General features: G+C 36.4%; 1 protein-coding gene across 1 annotated transcript in view; it reads right to left on the bottom strand.

Moving 5' to 3' along the window:
- Positions 1-9,899: 9,899 nt before the first annotated feature.
- ZNF804B (zinc finger protein 804B) overlaps positions 9,900-26,691 on the bottom strand; it is a 29,712-nt gene continuing 12,920 nt past the window's right edge. The window contains exons 2-3 of the mRNA XM_052692307.1: positions 19,922-20,052; positions 9,900-17,539 (exon numbers count right to left, since the gene is read on the bottom strand). Of these exons, the coding sequence (XP_052548267.1) occupies positions 13,882-17,539; positions 19,922-20,052 (3,789 nt within the window). The 3' untranslated portion in view covers positions 9,900-13,881. The remainder of the gene's footprint in view (positions 17,540-19,921; positions 20,053-26,691) is intronic.

Here is a 26,691-nt window from a genome sequence, read left to right as displayed (position 1 = left end):
CCAGGCCATTCTATGATTCTATGATAAGCTGTAAGACTGTGGTTTGGGAACTGGATGGTGACCAGTGCAAAGTGTTATTAAGCTATAAGTACAGCTCTTCTGGGCCAGATATTTAAATATCTATGTAAATAAAGAATGTGTTATTTCTGAGGAGCACAGGAGGTACCTTTCCATCTTCATGTTTCCGTGGCATGTGTGTGATGAGTATTAAAATGGTAATCCTGCCCACTAGAAACCTAAACCCAGTACAGATGGCCTGTATGGAAACTGCATGGGCAGAAAAGAATGAATCTGTGGAACGTCTTCTGTACAAGAGCATAATTTGTGTAGCTTGTCTCCAGGTGACACGATCTGCATAGAAATGTTTTAATTACATCAATCTTTAAATTTCTGTACACGTTTGGCTACTCTTACAAAAACCGTGATATAAAAAGGGATCAAATTGAAGACACATCATGAATAACTTTGTATTCTTTCTGTATATCATTCACGTTGTGATCACAGGTTGTTTTCTTGAAAACATCACTACTCTGAAGTCTTTGGAAGATCTGGATGGGTGGTACAACCCATGGATGTATTTCTTGGAATTGGACAGCTACAAGTTAGAACTAATGTCAAAGAAGTGCTTTAAGAACTACAGTGGGGAAGAACAATTTTGCATACAATGGATGTATTTCCTTTGTCATCTCTCCAGCAGTTTATGTGTTTATTTGGAGACATAATGCCAGTTCATGTGGAGTAATAGATGCTTTGAGCACATTTCAATGAATTGTTGGTTCCTGATAGCAGCTACCTGAGAAATTTTAATGTTCAGGCACTAACTATTATGGCTTAGAGGCTTATGCTTTGAAGATATCTATAGATAGATGCCAGATCCAGTCACTGTTTCTGTTCTTCCAAGAAAGGCATAATGATCCTCCTGTTCTGTGTGTGAAACTCCTCTCCATCTTGGCACCCACGCCATCTAGTACAGCTGTACCCAGTTTATTATCAGCTCTTTAGGTTACTTAATTAGCTCTTCATTACCAGTGTAATCTGAAGTTATTTAGTTCTCAAAATAAGATTTTCAGGTCAGATTATTTCATGGACTTGAACAGACCCATGCAGTAGAAATTCTGTATAGGAAAAGGACTATACCCATAAAATATGGACTTATAGCAAGCAACCCTGATTTGCATGCATGCAGTGAATTTATATGGATGTGAGAGTTCTCCTTCCCTTACACTGCCTCTTCATGTTCATTTAATCACAGCAGCTTACATTAACCAGAGGGGTTTGAAGTGATCTGTCTGTCTTTTGAAGGGCAATTTGCTTTCATAGGCTACTTAGACGTCTCCATGCTGTGTTTCTTTCTACTGAGCCAGACTAAGTCTTAAAAAACAGAATCATAAAATTGCACAGGTTGGAAAAGACCTTAAAGACCATAGAGTCCAACCTCAACCTAACCATACTACCCTAACTCTAACAATCCTCTGCTAATTCACGTCCCTGAGCACCACATGCAAATGGTTTTTAAACACACTCAGGGATGGTGACTCAGCCACCTCCCTGGGGAGCCTATTCCAGTGCTGAACAATCCTTTCTGTAAAGATGTTTTTCCTGATATCCAACCTAAACTTCCTCTGATGCAATTTAAGGCTGTTTTCCCCTTGTCCTGTCAAAGCCCTTCCCGTTGAAAGTGGACCTGCATAGCCATCGTTATTAGTGCATTTCTCCTCTCAGCCACAGCCTGGCAGCTTTCCCTGGCTTACCCTGCTGAAGGATGGTCTTGCTCCAGGTCTCCTGCCTTCCCTGGGGTCTGCATCTGCCATCACATTTCCCAGAACCATTCATTTCCCAGAGAAGGATATGAGACATCATGGCAAAAGTCTTTATTTCCTTTTATTTCCTGGGGTCAGCAAGAGCACAGAGATGAACAACTGGGGATGAGAGATGTCTCTTGCAGGGTTGTCTTTTTTTATCATAGATTTTTTTTCTGAATTCATGATTCATGAGAAATCATGCTATATCATCATGTTAGGTCCTCCAGACTATCACACTCATTCATAGAGCTCAGGCCTTGATGCAGGTGCTTTAGTAGCTTGTCACAGAGTAAAGACAGTGATCTGAATAATGCAATTATTTGTACTAATTACTTTTATCAGAAGAAGATTTATTGGTTGTTGTGTTGAGGGACATGGTCTAGTGAAAACTACTGATGATAAGTGGATGGTTGGACTGAATGATCTTGTCGATCTTTTCCAATCTTGGTGATTCTGTGACTCTGTGAAAGTTCTGGTTTTGACTTGTTTGGAAAGAAACTGGATATTGTGTTATCTGTACTTGTTATTAGATATATATATATTTTTTAACCTGGAGGAAGGATAGTCCCACACATTTATTTGACAAAATCTTTTGGAATGTTTCATTGCTGCATATTTCATTCATTTCCAGCTGCTGAAGCTTCTGAAGAACAGGCACTGTATCAAAAGTCCGTGTGATGTACTAATGACTATTTAATACTATCTAACAGAAAATTGAAGTGAAACAGTCTGATGAAGAAAGTACTTCAATCTGCATGGGCAGAAAGAAAAGCAATGCAAGTATAAAAGCCACAAGTGAATCTGGCTTACGTTTTGATGCTGCATGCAAATGTATGTAAGAACTTAATTGAATTATTTGAACTGAGCAAATAATGTGAAGCAAATAGTCAATTTAAATATAGCCTTTTTCATTTCTTAAATTGCTCATGAGCTGCTTAAAAATGTACTTATATAATTCACAAATTATATATTAGCAAAGAATTCTACACTTCTCTCATAAAGCAATGCAGGTAAAACTACCCGTATTTGAGATGTCAGGTCTATTGGATGGCTGAGGTAGGTATTTAATAAGCAACTCCTTATATGGTCTTTAATATCTTCATCAATGACATCTACAAGTGGAATCAAGTACACCTTCAGCAAGTTTTCAGTTTACACCAACCTATGTTGTGTTTTTAAAACACCTGAAGGATAGGATGTCATTCAGCAAAACCCAGACGAGCTAAGCAGTGGGCCCAGGTGAACCTCATGAGGTTCAACAAATCCCAGTGTAAGGCCATGCATGTGGGTCGTGGCAATGCCCACTAAAAGTACAAGCTAGGGGATGTAATGTTAGAGCACAGTACTGCTGGAAAGGATTTGGTGATACTGGTGGATGGCAGCTAGACATGAGCCAACAGTGTTGCCTTTGTAACCCAGAAATCCAACCTGGGCTGCATCAAAAGTAGTGTGGTCAGCAGAATGGGGAGGTGATCCTGCCCCTCTGTGCTGTGAGACCTCACCATGAGTGCTGCTTCCACATGTGCAGCCCTCAGTACAGGTGAGACATAGACCCAGAACTGACTAATCTTAGGAAATTTAAAAGCTCAAAATCAAAGAGTATAAGATGAAGAAGTTATTTCACTCAATTTTAAGATTCTTCATGAAGTAAGAATGGGGTACTTATTGTCTTTCCTAGTCTTGAAAACTGTTCAGTGGGAATATTGCATGGTGAATTAACTCTGGGATTCATGCAGGTCTGAGAAATTCTAAGAAGTTATTTTCAGGACAGCTTTTCTAACATGAGCTGTCATATAGGACTGTGATGTAAGTTCATACAATGTTTTCAGTTTTCCAACCTGCCAAGGAGACTTACCAAGTCTAAACAAGTCTGATCCTTCTAGTCAAGTCTCTATATAACAGGAGTTTCTAAAGTCAATTTCCCGAGAAACCCTTGAGATTTTTTTATAACGATGAAGTTGTACGTTAGCCAATGTGTTCTAACCTAAAGATCAAAAAGCCTAAATTGCCTGCGATGAGAACTAATTGCTAAATATCTCTGCTGTGCTTTGAAAATATACTAGTGGTAATAATGTGACTCTTTTCTTCCAACTGCAGACCTTAGAACATTTTTAATCCAATTATTTATTGAATTAGCAACAAGGGAAAACGCTGTATGACTTTCAGTAATTGTGTTTGCTGGATTTGATCAGGTTTGTCTGAGATTTGACATGATTGAAGTGCTCCAATTGTGCAGACAGAAAGGATTTGTGTTGCGTGGGTAACAGGAATTCTATACCACAATTGAAACGAATTTTAGAGTTCAAGAAGGATTTTAAAGGTAAAGGTAAATAAAGGTTTTTGTCATACAGAAACATGCTGATAATCTCAGGGGAGACCTCATTGCTCTAAACTACCTGAAGGGAGGTTGTGGTGAGGGGGAAGCCGGCCTCTTCTCTGATGTAACTAGCAATAGGACTAGAGGGAATGGCCTCAAGTTGCACCAGGGGAGATTCAGGTTGGACATTAGGAAATACTTCTTCTCTGAGACAGGTCAAACACTAGAACAAGCTGCCCAAGGAGGTGGTAGAGTCACTGTCCCTGGAGGTGTTCAAGAAGTGTTTAAATATTGTATTGAGGGACATGATTGAGTGGGAAATGTTGGTAATAGGTGGAGAATTGGGCTGGATGATCTGAGAGGTTTTTTCCAACCTTGGTGGTTCTGTGATTCTATGAACTTTTCTATGAAGAACTTGGTAACAAAAGCTAGGAAGAACCTTGTGAAAGCCATCCTGGTTGCTTTGGACCATATATATATCAAACATTATCAAATATGTTGATGTGTTATAAAAATATGATATTTTTTAAAATTTTCCTTGCAGTTTTTCATTCTTTGGCTGTTTGTCTGAAAAAGATGTTAACTTTATCTCCTAAAAAAAATACTAGTTAAACCCAACAGAGTTTTCAGTCTGGGAGTTTCTTAACATTACATTTTTTTCCACTTAACACATTATTAAGTCATCATTTAGAGTAAATTTTCACCAAACATACAAGTTTCTTCAGCTTTGAATGGAACTGTGACTCATTTCCCCTGTTCTTAATTCCAAGTTAACCAGCTTTCCCAAGTGGAAGTGTTTCATGCTGTTTGCTTGTGGCTGCTCAAAATTACACCGTAAGCTGCTGTTTCAAATATTCCCAATGTAGGAATAAGCAGATCACATCAAGAAGAGTAAGGAGTGATCTAACATTCACTCAAAAGCTAAGCATATTTCTGTGTACTTCTTGAAACACTTGTGCAGTCCATTAATTTTCATTCTTATCTGAACCTTTTTGTCTTAAGGCTGGACTGAGAGCAGATAAAAAAAAAAAAGATAATCATTTTTGAAAAAGTTTGTCAACGGTTTGTCAAAAACCCACGGCAGAGTTAGAGCCTGCCACTGGTAAAAAAAAAAAAAAAATCCTACCAGAAATTAATCAACTTCATTTTGTCAACATCACTAATTATAGGTACTCATCTGAGGTTCTATTTGAGCTTGCAAACCTGACTAGGTATGTCTACAACGAACCTAACCTTTTCCTGGTGTTTTCTGCACCCTTTTCTCCAAGTATCATGAATGCAACACTGTTATTCAGACTTTGCATATGTCCTCTCTTTTCACCTTTATAATTCACAGGCAACCCTCGTGCTCATTTGCTTCCTTCTGCTTTGCCAGTTTGGCACTCCAGGCCCTTAGCATCTGAGAGCCTTCTCTTGTGAAAAGCAAGTGGGAGCCAATGACATTGGAATGACAGACAATTATTTTCAAGTCATAAGCTTTCATCATAACCTTATAATCATTACATTATAATTCACCCTGACCCATATAATTTTCAATAAAAATCATATAAGAACTGCTTATCTAACACATTATTTAAGAAAAATAAAACTAGGGAATTCAGCTTTTGAAAAACTAGAGTTACAGAACATAACCGAAAGAGAGATACTCATGAGATATAAGCACTTTACTAAGGATTAAATCTGCACTATGTCAGAAGTAGATATCAGTACTATAATTACAGATTATATTTATAAAAGAATTAAGTATTTCAAATCACAGAAAACTTTCAAGATATTACTGGCAAACTAAAAATTAGACTAAGAATCATCTCACTTGATAGTTTTTGTTTGTTTGTTTTGTTTTGTTTTACAGACAGCTTCTAAGCTGTCTCAGGAAGAGAGACATAATAAAGTTCTGAAATCTTTCCTTTGTATTCCAGGTCTTGTTTGCATATTGTTTATAAGACAGAAAATATCCAGGCCTTCTGTGCAAGTGAGAAACTTGTCCCAGTTAAGAGATAGCAACATTAATAATATTTAGCATAAACTTGTATGTTTTAAGAGATAAATTCTTAAGACTTGGATATCTATCCTTGGATCCAACTGTATGCATTGGAAACCTAAATTTAAAAAATTAGCATTTAAGTAGGATCTCCAAATTCAAATCCATATGCTCTCCACTCCTGTGGAAAGAAAACACAAAAATGGAATGGGACTTAAAATGAGATATTTCAGAAAGTATGGCTTCTCAATCTGTCTGGTATTGATACCATATTCCTTTCTGAAAAGAGCTGTGACTTGTAGGTATAATTGCTCAGTGAAACACGGAGGACTTCGTCGTGTAAGCATGTATGAACATGTTTCTATGTAGAGTGGTAAGGTGTAAAATCTTAACTTTCAAAAATTTTAGCCCAATTTGGTTCTTTCCTTTCTTTTTGAGATTTGCAGACCTGCAGTCCTGAGCCTCAACTCAAACATTTCTAGTGCATTCTCCTTCCATGATGAAGGTCGGGCTTCTCTGTAGCAATGTGGACAACTCACAGACAAGCATTACCTCAGAAACGTACACCTGTTAAGTGCAAGGAACAGAAAAAAAAGAATTTCTGGATTGGCAGTTATTTTTCACCAGTGGAGCCATGTAACTGTTGATTATGGTTCCTTCACTATGAAAAAAACTCCATTTAAAAAAAAAAGGGGAGGAGGGGGGTGAAGGGGCAGGAATACAGAGTAATTATGTCTGATTTACGTACTGGATTCTTTGTCAGGTGTAGAAGTTTCTATTAAATCCGACTGTTCTTAAGAAGACACACAAACACAGATATGAACATATATAATTATTTCTATTAAATTCTGCAGGATTTCTTACTGGGACTTGTAGAATGCAATCAATTCATAAATTATTTGCAAAAAAAAAAAAAGAAAAAGCGGAACATAATTCAGGAATTGTTGTGTAGAACATATTGCTTTACATAGAAATAGTTTTATAGCTGTCTGAAACTAATTGGTTTGTTTCATTCACAGTGATTTATTTATTAGTGTTGCTGATTTACACACATACTCAGCTTGGAGTACACAGAACAGTTTTATATAAAAATTGATAAATATATTTAATTTATTGATTTACAAATGGAAAATGTATTTGGTCAAAAAAGTTTATTGGTTCATAAGAATGAAATATTGATTTTTGTGTGCAATGGGAGTTCTAGATGTGCACTTAAGACGCAGCAGAACAGCTTACATTGCTTCATGCAAGTCTATCCAGCTTTTACCCCTTATCTTTATTTTGAGGGATTTATAGCTAGGTCATAAAAAAGAGTTTGGCCTGATTCTTCTAATGCAGTCATGTATTTACAGTTTGATTTCTCAGTGAAGGGCTCTTTTAAGTACGTTCACAAAACGTATTGGTCACTCTTAAGCAGTAGCTATTTAGAATAAATCCTCATTACTATAACTGCAGATTTATTTCTGTATGTAATTTCTGTAATCGGCTATTTGTGTTTTTCTGTGTTTTCTGATAAGGAAAATAATGTGTTTAATTGATGATAATGAAAAGTATTGTAAAGCTGTTATACATTGATAGATGGATTAAGTGTTGAACTTAAGGCTGAGCTTGATGGTACTGGATACAGGGAGAGTATGTCTGACCTGAAATGTTCATGAATTAATTTCCTTTAGCCCTGGGGCAGAGAAACATTCAAGAACATGACATCAATGTTCCCCAATCTCAGCAAGACAATTCACTGACTTGCAATTTCCCTGTTATCCCTTCACATGTTATGGTTGTGCTTTGTTTCTAGGAGGAATGAAGTAATGAGTTGTGCTCCCAGTGATTCTTTATGTCTGTATTAAGTTTATTTTAGGTTGCTTATATTGCATAATAGCTTTAATTTCTGAAGTGGAAGACTTTCCCACTAGAGTGGAAATGATTTTGCTCACATTGCATGGAGACACAGACATTCAAACAAAATCTATGAAGAAAATAAGCCTAATAATTTTCTACCCTCCCTTCTTATGTTGTGCATCGTTTTCCTTCTCCTCTTCTGCCTTAAGCTCATTGTCCTCTGCAACTCTGCTGATATGATTGATCATAGGACTAAGCAGTGAAATACAACACTGGAGAGACCTGAGAGAATAGAGGAGAAAAGAAGGGAGAGGAGAGGAAAATGAATGTTGCAATGTGCAGTTTGAAACCTGTGTGTGGTGGTTGAGGGCAGATAGAATATTTTAAAATCAGCGTTGTCCATCTGCACCGTAGGTAAGTTGTTTATAGCCAGTGCAGTTAAGTGATTTTTCAGCCTTTTGTTTTGCTGTACTGCCTGACCAGGTGATAACAGCGCCTAGACTTTGCCCAAGGACTGGGTGCATTCTAGTTACAGTACTCAGCACAGTTCTGGAAGAAGTGCCAATTGCTCACCTTGGAGTTGCAAGAAGCCTTTAGAGGGCAGGAAAGTTTCATCCCACACCAGGAGGAGATGGGATCTATAGGAGCAAATCCATTGCTTAATTGGGATCCTGTGGAATATAAGCAATGCCTGGATCTTGCTAAAGCTGGACACTGACAGTATGTTTTGACAGTATTTTAATAGAAGCAAAAAAAGTGTCCTGAAATGAAACTTAAGTAGCTACAAGTATGGTTTTTGTTTATGTTTTGATTTGGTTACTTTTGTAGTGTCTCTAAATAACTTTGTTGGGCCTTCTATTTTTAATTTAAATGTGTGTTTGTTTTCTCCATAAAATCTCTCCATCTGGTGATTAAAGATATTTGAAGTCTGGTAAAATGTTAGTTTTTCATACTGAAGGGAGTAGCTTTCCTGAATGTAGGTTTGGCCTGCATAGATGAATCATGATATAGATATACACATGCACACATACAATATCAGGTTAAGCTCATGGTATTAGACAGACCAGGGATTCAGACTGTAACAAAGGGTAACATTTATTTGCCCAGATTATGTGATTTTCAGAGTAAAATGAGTTTTACCTGATGAAGAACATGCTCAAGTGAATGACAAATTCTGCTTATTTGAACAAGTGCTCACATTGCCATTTGGGAAATATAGCTACCTTTACCAGGAAAAGGGAAATGCAAATAACTTTTTCTCCTCACATATCATGTCCTCGTCAAAAACAATGTGACAATTTTTTCAACAACAAACATATGAGATCTGATCTCAACTGGAAATCTGTATTTGATGAAGAATCTCAATTGAATTGGGTACATTTTATGTACAAGTGTTGATTATGTTTCTGTTGATTACTGTGATTTCAAAATTTTTCTTGAATGCCTGAGTCATGAGACGGCTCCGCATCAGACTGAGTTTGTCCCAGAGATTGGCCAAGTTATTTCTGGCTATGCATATAGACTTGAAGGAATATGGAATATGCCACACCATATCTCAAAAGACAGCATGTATCCATGCAACACTCATGTTTTTCCATTGCCTCAGTCTTTATGCTCACCTGGAGATATAAAACTTCCAAACCTATATATTAATAGCTATAACAAGTCTTAGAATTATTACTAGTAAAACAACAGTAGCTGGGGATGCTAAAGTCTGTAAACATATGAGAAAATCTGAAGTCTTTCATCAGAAAGCTTACAATATAAATAAAAGATAGAAGAAAAGTATTCAATAAGCAAACTGGAAAAATGCAAAGTAAAATGGATATCATGGATAGAAGATAGTTATTCTGACAAAGATAAATTTTGAAGAATGCTCAAAAAAAATCAATTAAAGTAGAGTTGATTCTTGGATCTTATTGTTAGCTTTTTCCCCAAAGGATATTCTGCGTGAGAAATGGGAATTATAGCTCAAACAGATTATCTGGGGAACCCAACAAATGAGTTATGAGTGTAATTTTAAATAAACTGATCAGTACATAAAAGTATACAGGAGGATGTTGATCAATTAAAAGTACTTGCAAGAAACACATAGAATAATTTTTTAAAGGAATATTTATTTTCAGTTCCATTTAAACAACCCACTTTTGTAACACATACTAAAATTTTTAGGAAACATTCTAAGAAATTTCAGGGATGAATTAAATGCATTTCAAATCTTAGATTAAAATACAGAATGTTTGCAGCATTCTGCATTTTATTATGTTGCTGCCTTTTGGTATGCTTTACATTAAAAATACATGACTGACACTCTTTATACCAGTAAGCCATTTTATTGGAAAAGAAAAAAAAATTATTGCATTAAACTACATTCCCAGGAATTCCTTGAATAACCTAAAAAAAAAAAAAAAAAAAAATAACAGCCGCATTGCGTGTACAATAGTGCAATTAACTTAGCTACTGTATAATATAAAACACTTTATACAGAGAATACAAAACAAAATTACTAGTTTACATATTATACTAGCCAGAGTATTATCCAGTTTTAAATACAAACTTAACAGTTTTAAAATCAATGTGGTCAAAGGCATTTTTATGCAAATTTGAACAACAAATATGTTAAATGTATTCCAGAAGTACCTCAGTTACCAAATAAATAAAATAAAAATTAAGAACTTTCATCCTTATGGAACTTCAAACGTTTCTGTTATTAGACTTTTGCAGTGCGGGTGATCTGTTTCCTTGGATTATGCAAGAAGAATATACAATCGAGCTAAAAGAGGTTATTAACTTGAAATATATATATCTTTGCCACCAGAATATCATAACTCTTCTAAAAATTAGTGTAAATAAAGTCAGAACTGAAGCATGGCTCCAACCATCAGGTTCAATTATGCTTTTAATAATAATTATACGTATATAAAGTACATTACTGATGAAAAATAAATATGGCAGCAAATACATCATCTCAGCTGTGCTGATGTTTTTATTACATTTCTCCAAGAAAATCTCTTCTGTGTACTAAGAACTATATTGGACATTCCCTTTGTTGTAGTCAGTGACTGTTATTTTGCTACTGTGCTGTTTCTGTCACTTTTTAATCTCTCAGTTTTTTTCCATCTACTACTACCAAAATCATAATTCCCATTGCTTCATGAATTAAATTAAGTTTTTATTGTCTTTTCATTCACCTTGTGAGATCATCCTTGTTGGTATATGCAATGATATATGGACATCCTATGACTCGGTTCCCATTTTATTGCACGTACTGTGAGAGTAATGTATTTGCCTCCCATAAATGGTTTACTAAGTAGGATTCTGTTAAATTTCAATTGATGAGGTTTCTTGCCATAGCAATTTCTGCAGTAGTAATTTTGCCTGTAAGAAAGAGGGATGAAAAATAAGTGTGTATGTGTAAGATGAGATTTGTCTTTTTTCCTTTCTAGTTTTTTCTCTCAATGTTATCCACTTAAGCTTGAAGTGAACTACTATAGACAATAAGAGTGGTTGGTTTATCTTCAGTGGGAGTGGAATTGTGCCTGCAAATTTAAAAAAAAAAATAAATAAAAAATTGTAGGGCTTGAAATGCATATTTTTAGTTATTTGATGTTAGCCCTGAAACTGTGATAGGGGTGCAGTTCAATCAGCCTCAGAGCACAGGTTGACCTGCTCCATTTAAATATACAATTCAAAGTGTTTCTACAGAGATATAACTACAAGTGAACCACTAGAGAGAGAATTCAGTCTGAGGAATTGAGTAGTCATGTTCAGAGTCAATAAGTTGTATTCAATGAAGTAAGGTTGTTTTCCAGAAAATGATGTTTTGGATGTATGGAAATTATATTTACATTCAAATCTAATTTGGGGAATATTTTCAGCCAGAAAAAAAGAGACAGGATTTTAACACTATGGGAACATTTATTTTTAGTATATTTTTAGTATAATATATTTTTAGTATATTTATAGAAATTTCTGACTTCTGAACTTCTGAAGTAATAATTTCATTTGAAAAAGAACCCTGCAAATAGAATAGGAAAATTAACAAAGAGAAGTAACTCAAAAAATACCATGAGCCCATTTTGTAAATGAAATGAATAAATCAACTGGGAATGCAATGAAAAAGGCATTTGAGGATGCTGGTTTCTTCAGCCTCTTTTTATCATAACAAAGTGTTTTTCTTCTACTCGGTCTCCAAAGTTTTTTGTCCTGACAGTTTTTATTTGGTGGCTAAAATATTAAGTATCCAGTGAACCTTTAACTTTAAAAGTCAACTGCAAAACAAGCAGTCACTACTTGTAAGCGCATTTGAAATGTTTGACAAAGTAGCAGTTCTTGCTGAAGGAGCTGCTTTTAGAAATTAAAACACTTCCATTTTACCGCAGTGGATCAATCTAGTTTGACTAAAATTAAGTTAGAATATTGGTCTCAAGTTGTATTTTAAATACTCAGCCTAATTTCAATTATATTTCTCAGCTTCTTTAGATAGCCGAATATAATGGAATAAAATCCACAAAAAGTTTTTAATGTGCTTTATATTGAATGTAAAATAGACATCAGCAACTGTGCACTACATTATTGCAAAGGAATTGGCATTATTTTCAATATTTCAAATCTAAGTAAGTATTTTTTGTCTGACTCATCACTATCCAGTTATATTGAGAAGCAGATCTGCAGTCTAACCATAATTATGATCATAATTTCTTGCTATGTGTCCAATGTTTAGTTAGAAACTTAAAAATTTTCAAAGCGTGCCATCCAAATAATGCTGAAGCCCCCCACATATTTCCAGATATGCAATTATTCCTCGATATTTCAATCACACTTAACCCTGATGGTCAGGTAAATGCATTCCTACATTAGAGATTCAAGATTTCAGTTTGTTAATCCAGTGCTTGGGAAGTCATGCTAGAAATTTTGCATGTTTGTTTAGATTCAGTATGTCTTGAAATGATGAGAATCACAGTATAGTTGACCATGAGACCATTTGTGAAAGAGATGAAATGTTTGTTTGTTGTTTATACTTTGGGCAAGATTCTTCCACATGTCAGAGCTTTGCTTGGCAAGAAAGAGATATTATGGTGTTGGCCAGGGACCTCCAAGATTCAAGGCCAACACTAGCTGCATTGGAACTTTGGGATCTTGCACCCCACCCCTGAAATATCTTATGCTAAAGCCACAGCAGGCAGTGTCAAAGAGCTTGGCTTCATCGCTTTACTTCTACTGCCTTCTTGTATGCCTGGCTGGAGGACAAAAGTAGTAATCTGCTTGTGCCAACTAAGAGCCTCCTATACTAAGGGAATATTTTTGTTGTGTACTTTTGGCTAGGCTGCAGCCCCTTTACACTGTTAAAGCAACATATCTGTGATAAAATCATTAATGTATCATTGAGATGGTCCCAAGATCATCTTCTTCCAGTATTAATTTATCACCCACTGCTGTTGAGTCTCTTGAACTTGTCTTGGCCAGGTGCTTGTGGTCCCAAATGCTTTCTCTTTGGCTTATTCTGAAATACCTTAAACAGACCAACTATGAAATTTGCCTTTACACTCTCAGAAAAGTAAGCCTTTGAAGTGCACTAAGATTGCACTACCTTACATTATGCTACTTTAAATCACCCAACATTGCTGACATTCTTGGTCTTTTTGTGCCTACATCCTGTGGTCCTCTTCCTAGTGACAGTCACAGTCTTCAGAATGTTTTCTAAACCTCCTGCAGGATGATATTAGCAGACCCCGTTCTTCTTGTGACAGTATCACAAGACTTCAAAACTGCTTTTATGTTGTGATATGAGAACCAAATAAACATTCATATGCTGTCAGCCAGAATTTGGACTTCAAATTTACCATTGGACTCTCAGTAAAAATGTAGATTTTTCTCCTCAGATATGTGATTGATCAGTGAATAGATTTTTTTTCCTTGGAGCTAAGGTGTAATCATTAGGACTAGTTTAAATAGCTAGAAACACCGAAAACTTCTTTTATTGTAGGTAACTGCTGAGTCTGGCTAGAGCAAGAATGGTGATGAGGATCTTGCCCTTGGAATAATGGATGAACAATGGGATTTGGGTGTATAGCAGGAGGTGTGGCTGCATTCAGTTGCGGTGCAAATAAGGCTGGGATATATGCAGTATGTGGCAGTAGGGGGAAGTTCAGTGGGGAAGAGTGAATAGGGGTGGTGGAGACCAAGTGCAATGGGTGTCCTGTCAGCAGAGCAGGGTGGGTGGGAATGAGAGCTGGTGCTAACGGAGAAAGTGATATAGGGGCAAAATGTGCCTGAGAGAGGGGATGGAGGTGTGCAAACGAGAGATGGCTGCCATGGGGGTGTACAGCTGCTGAGACTGCAAAGCGTTGCAGTAGTGTATGGTGTATGGTGGTGACTGTTGCGTGCTGCTGAACAGGGATGGCAGGAACTGCTGGTGTTGCAGAGAAGGCAGCTGGTCCTGGGGCAGGCAAAACTTGCAGGTGTTTTGCCAGGAGTTGTTTCTGCATATGCTGCTGGGCTTGCAGCTGCAGCAACCTGTATTTGTCTACTTCCTCTGGTGAGAACATTATAGGCTGCTGCATTAAAGGAGGGGAGATGGATTTACTGTACGCTTCCCGGTCATCTACTGTATCACTGTACTTCTGCATAGCATTATCACAAACAGTGTCTGATCTTCCTTCTGCCCAGTTTGAGTCCATGTTCACATCATGTAGTTCTTCTTTGGTCTCTGTTGAATTAGCAACAACAGAATATCTTTTAGAGGGAAAAGCACCAGGGAAATCATTTGGTACTGGGTCACAGTTTTGTATAAAGGGTTGCACTTCACTAATGAAGAGATTGGATTGTTCCTTTATTGCTGCGTTCCTTTTCATGCTCGGGTTCTGATAGCCTGTTCCTATCTGAACAGTGTCTTTAAAAAGACAGTGATCATAATCAGTGCCTGTTGAAAGAGCAACATGGGTTATCTGTGAAGTGTCGCATTTGCTTTTTTTCACATTACTTTCCAATGGACTTCCACTTTGCCCTACGTCATTTTCACCAATGTTTAGCAGTTTCTCTGACAAAGGTAACGTTGTATCATCTACTGATGACGAAAACTGAAGTTCAGAGTGACTTTGTGAGGGATCCTTTACTTCTCTAACAAACGTGTTTGAAAATCTCTCTGAATCATGCAGTTGTTCCTGGATTTTCTTAGACTGCACCCTTTCTAACAGTAACTTGGCTGTCAGTGACTTTCTTCTTCCACATACATCTTTTGTTAAGGTTTCTGAAGAGCAGGTAGGAAAGTCTTTTGACTGGCTATCTCCATTCAGAGATTCATTATGTGCAATTTCAGCTTTTCCTGTATTGATGTTAGAATCTCTTTCTGTGTCCTCTCTTGTTTTGTTCTCATAATTGTCATATTCTTTTGAGAAAGACCCTGCACTGCTTTCTCTTGATATTCTGCTGCAAGATGATCGATCACTGCTTCTTGAATCTGTGGTGGAAGAACTTTTGGAGTCATTGTAGCTTCTACTTCTACTGTGCACTTTGCCAAAATGCCAGTGTCTACATCTGCTGTGTTTAGAACCATCTCTGTGCTGTAAAACTTTAAGTCTTGAACATTTTTTATGTTTAATTGTGCCCCTCTGTGTGCAGTTTCTACTTCTGTGACATCTAGTATGGCAAAGATAATCCTTATCTGCATCATCAGAAGTGAAATTACAGTTGTGCTTTCTGTGTTTACATTTGTGCCATTCATCTGTCTTGGTTTTTCTTTTGCAACAAAAAAGCAAATTATTTCTGCTGTGATTGTTCAATGTGGGACTGGAGGAACTGTTCATGTAGCTACTTGTGCTGCTAACTGAAGTATCAGAATAGCTGGAATGTCTGTCAGAGCAGGATTTTTGAGGAGATGGGAATCTCCAACATCTTGAGTAATTTTCACATCCTTCATTTTCTGAATGCCTACTATTTGAACCAGATTTATAACTAAGGAAACTTCCACCGGAATCTTTTCCACTGTCACTTATGTCACTGCTGCAGCTGGCAACATTCTGAATGGGTCTGCAGCCATTTTGGGTTTCATGTTTTTCCTCAGAATAAATTAAATCACACTTTTCAGCCTTAGATTTTTTAATCCTGGCCATAAAAGCAGAAAAGGAAATGCTTTCATTTCTTATGCTCTGTTTTTTTCTTTCACAGCTATGGAAATGATGCCTTAAAGATCTTTTCAGTATTGTTGTATGAAGATCTTTTTCTGTGGTAGAATCCTTTTGTGAGACAGGCACTTTGGGTATATTTTCATTCAAATAATCCGAAATGTATTTTTGACCATTTCTGTTCATCTCTTTCCCTATGTCTGACTCAGCTTTTTGCTTGGCCTTTTTTGGATCTAGGGAACCTTTCATCTTCTTTGGTTTCAACAACTGATTATCTTGTTCATTTGATGTTTGCTTGTGTTTTATTAAACCTGAGGGTTCATTTTCATCCACAGTCTTATTTATAGAGTGCTCTTTACAGCCTTCTTTGCTTGTTTCATGCTGTTTACCATCCCTGTGATTTAAAGAGAGTCTGAAGTCAAAATACAGTGGATTACAGCCATATGAAATACAGGGCTCAGTTTTTGTAAACAAAAGTAATTCTGTTGGCCACTGCAGAGCAGTGTTGCCATCCTTGCTCACTACATGGAGGAAAGGCAGTGCCTGGAGCTTAGCCTCTTTAACCACTGTCTTCCTTGGAAGGGTTTCCATATTCCTGTTTTTAATTTCTGAAGTCTCTAAAGATCCTTCTCTCTTTACCATGCTAGGACAGTCATTAATGTAGCTTGCACATGTCAGCTCAGGTGATAGCTGTTGGGGGAGCTCAGAGAGGTGTGCATTGCTGTGCTTGTAGGTATCTGATTGTATACAGAAACTGCTAGCTTGGCATGAAGGTGAAATAAGTGTTTCCGACAATTGCTCAGACACATTCAATTTGCTCTCTTGTTCTGTTGCTTTTACTGAACCTGAAAAATCCAAATTTGAGAACTGCATTTTGACTTTGGAAAGTGAAGGATGAGCACTGACTTCTTCTATTTCTCTAACATTACATTTATCATTTTCTTTCAGCATTTTAAGTTTCACAGCTCCATGACTTGATGCACTGCTGTCCAAATCCATTTGGTCTTGTGGAATTGGTGTCTCTTTATCTAGACTTGCTTTTACATCCTCTTCCAAATGTATACCAGAATGACAGCTCTCAAGAACTTGCTTTGTTTTATGATTGGGAGATTCACTATAATCATTTCCTTCTTCAGAGTTCTCACTGAAGACCGATGCTGAGGATTCAAGCTTCAAAGGGACTTTTTTAGAGAATGAGAAAGACACTCCTGCTCTTTGAGAAGCACTGGTACTGTCTGGGAACACTTGTAAAACTTGATTTCCAAGCACGTGGAGTCTTGCAGTAGGTGACTGGCGCCTGCTTATGATAAGCTGCTGTTTTTCCAGTACGCTGCTGGAGATAGCTTGTCCTGTACTTGTGGTGGTGCTTTGAGATTTGGCTGTGACCTTGCCACCCTTGTAGGGGAAAAATGCATCTGGTGATTGGTGCTTTTCAACTAATCTGGGGGCTTTAAGTGTTGGTCCACTTCCAGCAATGCTGTAAGAAAGCAAATTAAAACATTGAATTAATTAACCAAACTAAAACAGAACTCACACTTGACAGACAATACCTGTCTGGTAAGAAAAAGTGTTACTTACAGGCACTTCCACTCATATTCTGTACCTGCAGAATCACTCTATAACAGAAAAGGCAACATTCTGCTTAATTTGTGTGTCTGTGTAGGTATGATTTCTTTTTGATGAAAAAATATTATTTTACCTTTATGTTATTTCACAATACATGATTTTGTGAAATATTCAAGGAAATAGTAATGCTCACACTATCTCCAAACATTGGTGGGGGAAAGGTCAAAAGGTGGAGTTCAATTAACATTAATGGCAAATTCAGCACTCTCATTATCACTATCATTTGACTTTGTCATATTTTCTCCTTCCATACTGTCTTTCAATTAATTTTCCTTCTTCTCCAAAATCTCAAATGTTAAGACCGTGTTTTACTTTTCTTGTACTTTAATACAAAATAAATCAGCCTATTCTAAGAAAACTTGAAAAGCGTGGTTAAAAAAGCAATTGTTGATTGCTTTTAATAGAAGACTAGCTGAATGGAGTTATTGGAGTAACTACTGTTCTGTTTTTTTCCATTAGGGATGTATGTAGCTACCACATGAATGTTATTCTAATTAATATTTAAACATGCATTTCATTGGTTACATTATCTACATTTGCTATCAAAGCCGTACCACAATTCACTTTCATTAAAAAAAAAAAAAAAGGAACCCGCATCAGTAAACAATTTGATTAAGAATAGAAAATATTTTAATCAGATGCAAGTAAATTGCAACTTCCAGATCTGCATAGAAGTTATAAATAGTCTGGCACGGTTTAGACATACTGTAAAAAATCATTATCTCCAGCAGCGGGAGCAATATAAAGACTCCCTGGGTAGGTTCACCTCAGAATATGAGATTATACATGCGCTTCTGATAATAAATTTGCATTTGTCACAAATTTAGCATCAGGGAATACAAATCCATCTCTATTTGTAGATCAAGAAGAAATTCTGTCTTATACAAAGTGAATGAAGAGAGCCTTTGCAATGTCCCCTTGGAACAGCAAAGTAAGCGTATTTTTTCAAATTTCCTGTGCACCAGATTAACAGTAATTTTATTATCAGTTTTTATTAGCATGTTGCAAGGGACTCTGTTGGAATGTGAGACACGTTACTTGGGGGCAATAACAGCTGTTTGCACGTGCAGACTTCTTGGGAAGGCTGACTTCTGTCTTGCCTGAGCAGCCAGGTGTGTGACCCGTCAGCCAAGATCACATCCCAGCTGTCCGCCACCCATCTGTCATTACCAATAAGAAGAGCAAACACTGTCCTTCCCGGCTCTTTGTGATCGATTTTAGACTCCTAGTTCTTTCTATAAGCAGACTCAGTTCCTTTCCTGCCTCATTTAGACCTTCCTATTTCTATTGACCTTATCAGTCTGTCTGAAACTACATCTTCAGATACACAGACATAAAGCCATCTTCCCTCAGGCCGTTACTTTTTTTTCGTAGATCTGTATGAAAATGGAGTTGTAACCATAAAAGTGATACATTAGCAATAAACTGTTATATTTCAGCTGAAATTTCAAAAGCAATTACATTGGCCAAAATGAGTGTATCATAAACACCGAATTTTATTATTTCTAAGGTACTGTAAGCTTGATATGAATTTAAAAGGACGCTAGTTTAATTATCTACTTAACCCATTATGGTCATAGATTAACATAAGTAATTGGTCTGGTAGAAATCTATTCTACTGAAGCATTCAGTGTCATTAAACAAGGGAGATTTCTCAAAGTGAAGCTTTATTAGTGTAAACTTCATACTGTATCGTGGTATTCATCAATAGAACTAACACTACTGGGTTAATTAAGTAAGTTAATTACTTGTTTTTCATTTGTATAATGATACTTCCATTAGTCTACAGAAAAAAAAATGGTGATAGTAATCTCAATATACTGAAAGTAATGAAAATGATTCACAGACCAGGCATTCATTTGCTAACAAGTGTTTTTCCTCTCATGTTAACTTACTATAAAATGATACGACAGTAATACTTATCTACTCAGGTCAGTTTTAATAAAATAAAATGGTGATATAAAATCATCTTCAAACCACTCAGTTCACAAGAGATTAGATAACTGGTTACAGGAGGGTAAAACACAGGCCTTCAAATTGCAAGTAATTAATTCAGGGACTTTCAATTTTATGGTTTGTGGAAAAGGAACATTAGGAATTGGGGACAGCTGAAAACAGGTTACAATAAATGCAATGTCTGTCCAGTAGAGAGTAGAGGAGTAAAAATTTGAAGATTTCTTCTGGGATTGAGGGAAGAGGGTATAAAAATGTAGTATAAATTTTAAATACTTGCCATTCTGACTGTTTCCGTAACTCTGCAAGCTGGTGGAGCCGCTTGAGTGCTTTTTCCTGTTTCTTTTCATCTTTCCATGACTTTGAAGCCACATTTCGAGCAAATTCCCTTTGTTTTAAATCTTTCAATCTCTGTTTGAAAAGAGCAAAAAGAAAAGGGATTAAATATGTAAACATTACCTCTTACTGAATTTGCTTTTGGTGAAGTTAGTATACAAATGGGCAATAAGAATATACTTAAAATGTTATCATCCTAAAAAGAGACTGAAAATATAATTCTGGCTTAAAAAAATCATATCATTGGGCCATCACTACTCAGTTCATTTACAACATTGTATAACCGAAGACTTTGTTGATACAGATTTTAATACTGAAATACATTTGTCTTATGCATGCACACGTCTTCTGTTGTGTGCAAATACATACATAAAACCAGCCTTCATTTAATTCAGTTAGAATTTTCCAGTCAAATCCAATCAGTGTAATTTAATCCATGTACTGGAATAAAGGTAAGCTTTTGACTATAATAGATTGTATAGATCTCTATACTTGCGCACATATAAACGTGTGTGTCTCCGTGTTGGTTTTGTAACTTTTAAAGATATTTGTTACTCAAAGGAGAGAACTACTGCCTGAAAGATTTCATCAGGAAACTTTTATGGTTATATTCAGAATTTTTTTGAATCATCTCGTACATCTATAAATCACATAATTCCTATTGAGAAAGAAAGATATTTGCCTATATTTCTTTATTACATGGTTTTCTGGTGTGATAGAGTGAGACAAAGTAAAGAAGACACGAAACAGAAAGAGTCAGAAATATCCTCTTCAAAAAAGTGGTGCTTTGAGTTCACTGTGCTCTCCAGCACTCAGTGAGCAGTACACAATCTTATTACCCTGGAACCTGCAATTCCTGTTAAGGTTCATGTTTCAGAGCTCCACAGCTGAAATTCCTTGCTCCACTCATGACCTCCTGTGCTGTGGTGCTCAGGGAAGGGAGGTATAAATGTCAGAAGTGAGCTGTTGTGCATTCAGCCACACCTTCTAACTAGAACCCTAAAGGACGACGAGGGCAGAGATGTGAACCCCTGAGGTTAGCAAGGCCCGACAGGGGGATCGGGATAGACTGGATCAATGGGCCTTGGAGGGAAATGATTGCTCCACCACTTACATCTTTTTCCTTTCCCTGTCCATTTGATGCTTGCCTTGCCAGTCACACAGCATTCAGTTCCTTCAAGTGCATTGCCTCCAATTTACAGTAAAGTAGATCAAAATGTGAAACAATGTTAGTTTTGGTCCAAAGAAGAAATCTGGTTTTAGTAACATATTAAAGCCAAAGCTGTAAAATAAATCAGAGAATCTTTCCAGTAGGTATCCAGACTTTCTATCACCTTTCATATCTATGTGAGTATTAAGATATTTAAGGAGTAATGATTCAAACCTCTGTGAAAATAAATAAATAAATAAAAACAACTAATACAGGGAGCCTTGAGCCCTTATTAGCATCCTTCATGTGAAGAAAGGGCAAAGAAATACATTTAAGAAATGTCTGTTAGTGCTGCTTGCTGCGTTTTAGCTGTCACCATGAACTGTTCTGTATCACACATAAAGCATTCATGAGGAAAAACAGAAACAGTTACTACCTGTCAAGGAAACAACAATGTGAAAGCTAGTACTGCGGAGCATGGGTATTGCAAAGCAATGCATTTCACTTCTTTGACAGTTAGAATGATAATCAACAAAGCAAATGGACCAACACTAAGAATAGAAGTCCTAGCGGTATTTTTTGCTCTCTAATGGCATATAGCATGTGTCAAGGAAGAAGAGAAAAGAATACAAAAAATGTAGGTAAGCATAGCCAAGAACTCATCAGTTGGAGATAAAATCCAAGAAATCAAAAGCATCTGCAGTCTGAGCAGAGAAAGGTCTCTCCCTCCACATGCCCTCATCAGAACAAAGAAGCTTCACTGCCAGAGATCCAGTTAGGAACTGTAATGAAATTTGTCATTATGTTGGACAGACAATGGGATTGCCTACTGAACGTGCAAAAGCCACTGTTTTCCTCTCTAATAACCTGTGCCACCCTCCTTTCAGACGCACAGATATCTTTCACAGGTGGTGAACAAAAGCGTGCAATTGAGCTGGTTCCTGAATGACAACCCCTGAGCTCAGCAAGTGTGCCTGAAAATTAACAGAGCTTTACACGGTAATTGCATTTTGCATGTAATAGGTTACTTAACTGGGCATCCAAATACAGGCACGTGATAAAATATGATTTATTTAATTGCAACGATGTGTTCTGTCCTTCACCTGCTACAAATTTCATTGCCATATTCATATTTCATTTTTAGACTCATTCTTTCTAAATAGACGCATTCTATTCTTTCTGTTTTTCATGTAAATGTGCATGTGGACACTGCTATATCTAGAAGTAACCCATCTTTTTCTGTTTTTTTTTCTTCCTTTTGTTTTTGGTAAAAATCCACATGGAATATTAAAAGAACACAAAGTAATATTCTCTTGATTGTGGCTTGATTATATAATTGGGTCTGAGTCACGTTGGCTCATCTAAGTCCCACTCAAAAATTGCTGAATATGTTTTTTCCTCCTAAACTCCTGCATGACTCAAATCAGCAGATTCAAATTAGTCAATGGAGTTCCATCTTTACTACCTATCTTTGCAGGATACATTACTAACCAAATACTCTACCCACACTTCAGCAATTTCTGCAAATTCTTAATTTACCTATTTATTTATTTATTTATTTATTGTTACTTCATTATGGCCAGTACACCTGTAGCATACTTATCACTGGCTGCAATTGTGGTAGTGAGTTTATTTGGTTTCCAAAGTTATGATTCTGATTGTTTTTTCTTCATGTGAAAGGGAGAATTTTTATGGATTGCCATTCATCCGATCAAATTCGGATGCCTGTGGCTGTTTCTCAGTTCTTCTAACAGCTGCTGAAGAAAAATAAGCTCTTTTAGGGACATAATCACCTCATCTTAAAGCAGCTGTCTAAAAAAAGTGGGATAAAGTGAGATGTAAAAGTAACTTCTTGTTTTCAATGGATGCAGATGGCATTAATGGTGACTATCTCAGACAAACAGCTTTTGATAAACAGATGAAGACTGTGCTGTTGATACACTGTCATTGCTACAGATAGTATTCATGTCTACAAGTTCACTAAAAGACTACGCTTTATTAATCTACTTTTGGCATACATAAAACAAAGTCAAGAAAGACAGTTGGTACCTTAATATAAGCCATTGATAAGATAAGGATTTTATATTCTGCACTTCAAAGAGATTCATTTGGTAGGGGATACACAGAAAAAAAATGGAAGAAAGCGCGGTCATTAAAGAGCACAGATACATTCAGAAGCATAAAGATGTGCACTGTTCTGTCATTCCTGATTTCTTTACCATTTCCTTGCCAGATTTTTCAGACCTCTTTCTTATGGAGGTCTTTGGCTGCAAGAATCCTTTTTATCATTTTTCTCATGCACTTTCTCACAATTTGAGGACCACAGGGAACACACTGGGGGAGAGAACATCACCTTTTCAGAATTCTGCTGCAGGTCATGTTCAACTTCTTACAGAGATCTATGTGGAATTCTCAGAGTGCCTCTACTTCAGCTCTACAGGAGCAAATAGGTGTTGCTGCAAGTACATTTAGAAAAATGTATTCTTCTTCACAATGGTGTAACTACTTTGATTTAAATAGAAGGCAACTTTGGAATAAATCTGTTAAAATTTCTCTCATTAAATCAGAAAATGTCAGGTCAGTATGAGTAACATGACTTATATTCAGTTGTTTTTTTTCATTCACACTAGATGCATCCCACAAAATATTCTTTACTATAAAGCACTGGTCTCCCAGATAAAAGGTAGTATGCCCTTCAGTCAGCATCAGGCGCATGTTTCCTGCCACACGCAAATAGCATTTTCTGAATCTTAAGTCCATAAATTAACATATGTGTTTGAGTGCATGATTGGCTTCCCTTCGTTGAAAAGCACCTTGAGTTCTAATCAAATTCACCATAGAAGGCTCAAATGAGAAACAGGATGAAGTATGATTTTCAGTAATTATTGTCTTGCCTGTAACCCTAACACTGGAACCAAGTACATTATTTGTAAATTGAATTTACATTGCAAACCATAGCAGGAGAATGATAAGAGTTCACGGCTGATGCTTACAGTATTAGTCTCCAAGTGAAAGAGAAAAAACAGCAGTTAAGGAGTTTGCTTTACTATGGTAAACTCCTAAAAATAAATGTGAAAGGCTGTTACAAGAATTTGCATTGAGATATGAAACTCAAAAATTGCCTGACAAAGTATCATACATTTTATACATAATTATTTACAGATCACTTTGAAGTGTGTGATAATGACCATTTTTTTGAGTATATTTTATTATAGCCAGTCTTAACAGGTTCAATATTTTTAGCAGGAGTGAATGGAAAAATTGTTGGTTTGGGGAATTAAATGATAGTACAGGGGAAAAAATGTCAATCCCTAGACATGCCCTACAGAATCCAACCATCAATGAGTAAGTTTTTGATTGTTGATCCAATTAAAAGGAGAAATTACAGATAGGTATTTGGAGGACTTATTTTCACATTTCTCCATAGAATCCATCCCTAAATTCTTATAGAAAGATCTGATATTTTGCAATGTGTCTTGGTGCCAGAAAGCAAAAAGATCTACTGCCTATCTGGTTTGCTTTTTTTTTTTTTTTTTTTTTTTTTTGGTTGGGAGCTTCTTACTGTTCAGCCATATCTGCAAATATTCTTGCTAATTATACTGATTTCACCCACTGCCCAGATTATGAGTTTGAACTAATGTAATTCAGAGTACATTTGTATGGCACGTGAGAAATTACTAAGTACAGTTAAAACAGATGGATTTCAGGCGGCCATTTCCACGTGGGAGAGGACAGAACAGGCACTTTGTGGCAGCACTCATTTGAAGGCCTGAGCTATTTGTGGGTTCAGCATATGCTCTTCTTGACCACCCACATTTATATCATTTCCAATGAATTTGTTGTCATATGCTCCAGCAAGCTGGCTGGATACTGCATGATTTGATTAGATACATTCAGTACCATTTTGGAGCACAGAGTAATTTACCTACTAGAAGTAACATGTTTCAAAGAATCTTGCTACAGGCCTGTTTCTTCACTGTATGTTCACACACAGCCTGCCTCATCTGTGTCTCTGGTGCTGATTCTTAGCTACAGAAAAACAATAGTTTATATATTTCATTTCTTTTTCTTTCTCACATAAGCAGCTCAAAGAGAAAAAACAGACAAAACCCCCAAAAACAACCAAAAAACCAAATCTGGTATTACAGATGCCATGCAAGACTTTCTCCTATCAAAACATTCAGTACTTGTAAGCTTACTTTAAAAATGCTTTACCCTTCTCCACATCTTTTTGAAGCCTGCCTCACTGTTTAGTTTTTCTTTTTTCTAATTATGACAGTGAAATACAAAATCACCTACATCTGAGTTTCAGATATTCAAGAATTCAAAAGGCAGTTCAAATGAATGGCCTCAAAATTCCTTCAGTGTGGTCATCAGAATTTCAGAGTCACAAAAATCTCAGATATCTTATGAAACACATGCTTTTACCATGATAATATTTTCCAAATAAAGAAATGAAGGCAAAAAGAGATGGAGTAATTTATGTGAAGAATAAAGAAGAGGGCAAGTCATCACCCACAAATGTACATTTAATTAGCACATGTCACTTGTTAAAGCCCATTGAAGAAGAGGAAAGATGGTATCTAAATTAAACCTAAATTTGATTTACCTTTGTCATCTGTTGATTCTTAGGAACTGTGATAGTGATGAGGGTACTGTAATAAAGCATGAAAGCAATCCATTACAAAACTGTGCCCATAGTTTACCTTAAGGAAACATGAATCAGCAGGCCACTAAAGAGCAGCTCTGGACTGCTGTGCTAGAGAACAAACCCATCACCAAAAGGAGTCACTTTAATATGTACTTGAGATAAATGTAGTGTTTATGATAGGTGCCTTTCACTGCACTTCAGATGAACATTTATTTGGTCTGGGCAAAGAGTGAAAAATCCTATATGAATGAAGGATATTAAAACTAGATACAAGCAGAAGCATCGTCAAATGTTTCCAGGAAGTAGAATATTGCTTTTTCTAATAGGAAGTAATAGCTATCCTTAAAAAACCTTTTAGGTTGTTTTACTTGTTAAATCGAATGCAAAACATTCTTTATCTTCTGCTTACTCAAGGAAGACAGGTCTCTTCTGGAGTAGGGAGAGTTAAAAGTAACCAGAAACCTGGCTGGAGTACTATAACAAAATGGCTGATCAGAGAAAAGAAGGTTTAATAAATGACATCCATGTGTAATATTTGTCAATAAAAAAGATAGCAAATGAGTTTTATAGTCATCTGAAACTTTAGTCAGACTGAAACTTTTCAATAACACAAGAGTGAGGACATCCTTATTTCCTACTTTTTAATAGAAAAAGTGACAAAATCTATTTTACATAAAACAAATTAAATGAAATTAATTATATAATCATTCTTTAATACTTTATGAAGTGCTGTGTCAGTCATGCCAGCATTTTTCTTGGCACTACTGTCAGTATGACAGATTTTCTTGTTTGTTCCCTTTAAATAGTAACATGATTTCTAGCTTGATGTAACTTCTTCCGGTGCTCTGAGACTTATTAAGAATCAACATTAATGAACAAAAGTTTATGGCCATGTCTTTCCTAACATTAAATG

This window comes from Tympanuchus pallidicinctus, unplaced genomic scaffold, assembly GCF_026119805.1.
Source record: "Tympanuchus pallidicinctus isolate F22 unplaced genomic scaffold, pur_lepc_1.0 scaffold3, whole genome shotgun sequence".
NCBI classification, from domain to species: domain Eukaryota; kingdom Metazoa; phylum Chordata; class Aves; order Galliformes; family Phasianidae; genus Tympanuchus; species Tympanuchus pallidicinctus.
Note: the sequence above shows the minus strand (reverse complement) of the source record. Positions and strands in the feature narration are given on the sequence as shown.